General features: G+C 40.2%; 1 protein-coding gene across 1 annotated transcript; it reads left to right on the forward strand.

The window, feature by feature from the left end:
- The first annotated feature begins 245 nt into the window (after positions 1–245).
- On the forward strand, positions 246–660 carry LOC149024078 (uncharacterized). Its single transcript, XM_089143407.1, has 2 exons — positions 246–332; positions 523–660. The coding sequence occupies exons 1-2, from the start codon at positions 246–248 to the stop codon at positions 658–660; spliced, it is 225 nt and encodes a 74-aa protein (XP_088999533.1).
- Positions 661–6423: the final 5763 nt, after the last annotated feature.

Genomic DNA, 6423 nt, shown 5'->3' on the forward strand with positions numbered 1-6423 from the left:
GGACACAGAAGCCTTCTTTCAGCCCCTTATTCCCGTGCTATTAGCGAAACCTATCGTGATCCCCATTAAAAACTCTGGATTTGATAGAGAAAAGGCTAGCATGGTCAGTGCATTTGGTCTCACAGAAAAAGACCAACTCAAGCCAACCTCTTATATCTCTTGCTTGCTCTGGTTTTTATTCGTTCCAATTTCAAACCCTAATCCAAAGCTCTTGAATTTTTCTCTGTTGACTATCGCCAGTAAAAATGTCTCTAACAGTTCGACTTGGCGAGCTGATGAAGAAGTACGGTAAGGTTGCTTCGGGCGTCCACTTCTCCCTCTCTCTTTCTCTGGTGCTTCCATAACAGGACTTTTCATCGCCATTAAAAAACAATGTTGACGTCGAATCTCTTCTCAGCAGAGTTCGGTAAATCTGGCATGGGCAAGAAAGAATTCGAGAGGATCGAAACATCGATGCGTCAATCCGAATTCGCGCTCGAAGAGACACAAGAGCTTTTCATCCCACCCGAATAAGAATCGAAGAAGAGGCCTCAGATGGCTGAGTTGGCGGCTTCCAGTAGTGGAGCACTTGCCTTGGCTGTTCTATGTAACAAAGCTTTACACCCTATTAGGGTTCCAATCACTGTTGCTTTGACTCCACCGATCGCAAGATTCTGGTGAGGAGAAAATTATCAAGAGCCACATGGTCTTTAGAAGGTGAAAGGTTAATGTTTCTATGTGATTTCTTATATATAGACTCTCGAAATTTTATTCGAAAAGAAGCGAGTTGGAGACGACAACGAATGGAGAATTTCCTTAATTTGTTCTGAAACAAGTCAAATTGGGTAAAGTTTGTTTCTTTTTTTTGAAACTCGTTTACGTGTCTATGTGGATCCATTCAACCAAAAAAAAAAAAAAGTGTCTGTGGATCCATATTTGTTCATAATTTCAGAATATACCCAAACGACAATAAATGAATATAAAATAGCTTTCCCTGCAACTGATTTCTATACCTGCACGATTGCTGGTAGGGCCATAATCAATATAAGATCCAACGATGTAAAATGAAAGGACGAGGTATAAGTGTAAATATATAATTTTTTTTTTAATATTTTACCATCTAAATTTAGAGAAAAAAATCCATGTGTGGCTATTTTATGGTAGAAATATGCAATATATATATTAATAAACTATGAGAAACACATGGCCGAATTGCATGAAACTTGCAAGCCATGAAGTGGAAATAGACAAACCATCAGACACAACACTGACAATGCCATCCAAGACATAGAGATAGTGTAGCTATTTAAGGAACATGGCATAAGTGAAACTATGTCATGCACTTTCTTTGATTATTCACAGTTGTGCAACTAACTGACCATTATTAACTTTCATCAGAAACTAAACATCGAAAAATTCCACTAATACCAACGGCAACCAAACTTCATATGTTGGATCCAGATCCACCAAGATTGTGGCCTTTTCATCAGCAAAATTGGAACTTTGGAAAGCAATTTAAGCATTCGAGTCTGGTGGTAGAGTATCGGAATCACTATTTGTTGTAGCTTTCCTTGTCGTATGATGATCAAAAGTGATTGGAACTTTACTTTGCGATGGAAAAGATGACAATGTTACAGTGGTAGGAACATGCTCGTGGAAGCGGACAATGTCAAAATCATAATTCATTGAAGCAGGATAGCAATCCATCTTGCAGCAACCATAGAAATCGGAAATCAGGCGTTCTCAAGTTCCAACAAGAACAAAGTTAAGCAAGTAAAGGGAAAAAGAAGAAAAAAAAACCTATTAATGATAAATAAATACATCGAAATCTAGAAAAACCGAGGAGGGAAATAAGCCGTTCTATGGAGATGAAAACCAAAAGGAGTTTCAACAACATGGGATTACAAAGCCTTCAGAGACAGTTCCAGCCCCAAGGGTGGCTTTCTTTGCAATCGATTTTCTAGTGGCAATTTCTTTTTTGGCCAAACCACTGCCTCTGTGGCTTTCTTTGCAATCAATTTTCAAGTGATTTGACCAATGATAAGTAAATAATAACAATACAGATCGAATCAAGGTTGGTCGGATTGACTCGGTCGGAAGCGGTTCCATAAGATAACCGATTAGTGCATTGAGCATGAAGGAGCCTAACGGTTAAGGAAAGAAGCGTGATCTTGCCAAACTCAGGATTGGCGATCGTGCCCTATATGGAAACCATAACTAACCTAAATCGAAGGAGAAAAACCCTACGATCAGACGATTACCAGCGAATCCGATGAATTGATATTACGGCCGAAAACAAGGGGTAAATCCTATATAAACCTAAGCACAACGTGAGAAGAACATATCTGAATCGTTTCCCTCCATTATAGTTTTCAATTAGGCTCTGCAACTTGCCAGAGCTTTGTGGTGGTTCACTGATTGACTTAACCTTCGAAGGTGATTTCCCAACCGCTGAGTCAGCCCACATCTAACGATTGTTTTGCAAGAACCCGAGGGTGGAACAATTTTTGGACGCATCAACCAAAAATAAAATTTCAAGTAGCAATTCCTCCTTTGGCTAAACCACCACCAAAAAACCTAGTAAGTAGAAAAACAATTCCAGGGAACAAATTTTTGGGGGAGAAAAAAAAAGGAATTTTCCTTGATTCCTTCAAACCTTCACGATATGAGTAAAAGACAGTCATTGAGTACGTGTGAATATCATGAATTATGATTGCAAACATTTAATCTTCTAAGCCAGATAGAATGAAGAAGTATATTGCAAGCATCAAATCACTTGGGAGGGCCTACTCAAAAGAAATAAAAAATTATCTTGGGAGGGAAGTTCAACTCAAAATGTTTCTTCACTTGAGGAAGCCTCCGAGACATTCTATTTGTTGTCTCATAATATCCTATTGACCTTTGGTATCTCTTGGGAGGGCCTACTCGAAAGAAAGAAAAAATTATCTTGCGAGGGAAGTTCAACTCAAAATGTCTCCTTACTTGAGAAGCCTCCGAAACATCCTATGTGTTGTCTCATCAATGTCCTATTGACCTTTGGTATCTCTTTGGCAGGAACTATCATTGAGAGTGTTTTCCGAATGAGAATATCATTCAAGGGAGGGACGAAATGACCATTCACTAGTATACAAGCCAAGTAAGGCAAGCGCCTTCTTCTTCTGTCCGCTTCACTACTACAGTAGCGTTTTCCCTTTGTTCAAAAGCTAATCTCTCCAAAACAAATCCATGAACAAACCACCATCCTGAGCGGATATAATCTCTTAAATCTCTCCTTCCCCTAATCTATTTCCATGATTTCCTCTTTTTTTTCAGTTTATCTTTCTTCTTTAGGGTTCACCTGGTAGGAAATCTAGAGGAGATTTGTTGTCAGGATAGTATGTAGGCTGCATCTGCCGTTTTTCTTGTCAACTCCACGAGCTGGCTCTTCTCCTCCTTAATTCCCCTCAACCACCAACCCCTTACCTACCACTTGTCCCACCCATTTTAAGGAAGGAAAGCAATGGTTGCTTTCCTAACTTGCACATTTCTGTTCGGTCCTTGACCATTCTCACACTTCCATCAATCAATAGAGAGTTTTTCACATCCACCCAGCCGGTACCCCATTTGGAATACCCGGGATGTGATCCACAGTCCAAGGATCAATGATCTGAGGTCCATGCCTCCCACATACACAGTAACACAATCATGAACAGTAATAATCAATGGTAAAAACAGCTAATACTAAGTATCATGAATAAGATAAGATTAACTAAATCAGAGTGCGGAATATAGATAATAATAAAGTGTGATCAAAATCATAAAGGGTGAGAAGGTGTGGTAGCCACCCTCTCAGAGCAGCGGAAAAGAAGTAAATCAAGTTAGTTACATATCCAAGTGTCACCAGAATAATTCAAAGACAAGTTAATTACAAGATCCAAGGTTCCACAAATACACCAGGGGAATGGGGCATTATGCTAGGGTTTCTTCTATACTAATGGTAGTCTCCTCAACAGTACGGATGAAGTAAACCCAACGCTGCCGCTCCCGCACAACTGTGAGGCTAACCCTAGTGCGGATAGTAATCCTCCTCGGCTCCAATATACGGATCCTCACCGACGCCACTACCCGGAGGGTAGTATGTGGAATCATAGTCCGCTTCATAGGAGGTGCCATCGTAATCTTCGGTACCTGGAATGTAATCTAAAACATTTGCACAAAAAGGAATGAGTTCGAAGAACTCAGCAAGGAAGTTATTCCATAATTAGAAATCATACACATTCAGAACATATAATAATGCAATGTGATATGGAACATATGATGCAGATATGAGCCTAACTCTATGAATGCTGGTCTCTAGGGTAGACATGCTTTAAGTCATAGCACCGTACTTCTCTGGGTCGTCAGTCACTCTCCCATTTCCATATCTTGGGAATGCCCGGGGAAGATTGGTAAAGTCATCAAAAGCCGTGGTAAGGGGATCGGTCACCACTCTCTCACATCACCATTTGGTCAAGTATTGGCGCATGTTACAGTAAAGCCTAGCCCAATGCAAGTCATCTACTCAGTCGGTCAAGTCAGATTCAGATACGTCCATTCCTCGCCCTCGGCGATCCTTTCCTGTATCCTTCACACTAGAGTCAGCGAAATCCCGGATTTCGGACTCATCAACCCTATTGGTCATCCACATATAGTAAACGGGAAGCTCTCACGTCCTCTCATGGATTGGTTACTGGTCTTGAGCGCCCGTGAGCCCAAGTCTATCCATATGCAACTCTACCAATAAATGGCCCCTTTCAGGTATCCGTAGCATGGTTTATGTCCCCTACCGGATTGGCTACCGGCCTAGAGCGCCCATCCAACCATACACTACCACGGGTTGTTCGGTCTCAATGCCCTTCCGATTCGGGTCTGACACGACAAGGATGAACCTAGCCACACAACTAGACAATCCTATGTATGTCATCCAATAACTCGGGAAAGTGTCAATAGGCACCATCGGAGAACATCCCATACTATTCCCTCCAATGCCCAAAGACAGAAGTGTCAGTAGGACACCCCCAAATCCCAAGTCATTCGTAAGCAATCATACATCCAATCTCATCATTTCTCATGCATCCAATGCATATTCATAATAGTAATCAAATCATGATATTGAAACGAATCATTATAAACATAAGCAAATCAAATGATAAAGTAACACAACAAAAGTATAAAGATTTAAATGCTACTGTTCTAACACATATGTAACAGTCTCATAATGATTGAAAGGAAATTTAGGGATTTCATTCTTTAATTAAAGCACAGTTCAATATTTGATGACTTATATGTTTATGGATATAACCATCCTTACCTTGGATGAGTTGATGATGAATTGAGAATACCAAGAATAGTCCAATAGAATTGTTAAGGCCCTAAACAAACATCAATAATAAGTTAGAAAAGAAGTCGGGAAGATTGGATGTCATTTGGGTCAAAACTGACCAAGGTTGCTGTCAACAACAACTTTGTTCGATGGTATCGACCAAAAGGATCGACCAAAATTGTCATCGGGGCAGAATAGTGGATTTTGGGGATTTTGGTCCAAAATGAGTCTTCCGGTGTTCGGATCAATCTGAAACTTGGAGGCATACTTAACAACAGTAGTAGGACTCTATAAATCAAGGAATTAACCCAATCCAATGGTCTAATTAAAAAGCCCCAATTTGAGCTATCAAGTTCAAGTGATAAACATCATGGCATGAGTTGGAATTGATTGCATTGATGAGGAATAGCATGCAATAGTTAGAGGAACTAATAGAAATTCGATTGGAATCGTATGGCAATGTTAAACATGAACATAATACACCCTATAGCTCAATTTGATATCAAATAGTATGATGTTAATAGGTAAATCATGGAATACATATGCTAGGCCTGAGATATAAGCATAGCATCAATGAATGGCTAAGGGAATCATGGATTGAGCATGAGTAGGCACTTGGAGTGGTGGTTGCAAGGTTGCAGCACCATTCCAAATGTCTCATCAGCAAGATGACAATAGAAAAGAGTAGAAAATGGTAGGGTAGAGAGTGGAATGAGGAGTCAAACCTTAGTGTGGAAGATGAAGACAAGAATCAATGATAAACTAAGTGTCTTTGATGAGATACCCTTCACACTAATCAAGGAGCTGCTTTGGGAAGCTCTCCCCACGTTCCCAGGTGAGAAAAATGATTGCAAAGGCTCAAGGCTCGAGGTCATATTAAATAGAGAAGGAATATTCCATGGAATCATTAACTTGGCAGGCTGGGATATTTTGGTCGATGGTCCTTGGTCAATGGTATCGACCAAAAGGATCGACCAAAATATTTTCAGCAGAAAACTCAGGTTTAGAACAGCAACTTCAAGTAGGGATTTGAAAGGCTATACAAGGTCAAATTGAGTGAGGTTTTCTTCCACAATTCAATCAAGAAGTCTAGTTTCGGGGAA

The sequence above is a fragment of the Hakea prostrata genome, chromosome 2 (genome assembly GCF_041222555.1).
Source record: "Hakea prostrata isolate BN-2017 chromosome 2, UWA_Hpros_2, whole genome shotgun sequence".
Lineage (NCBI taxonomy): Eukaryota > Viridiplantae > Streptophyta > Magnoliopsida > Proteales > Proteaceae > Hakea > Hakea prostrata.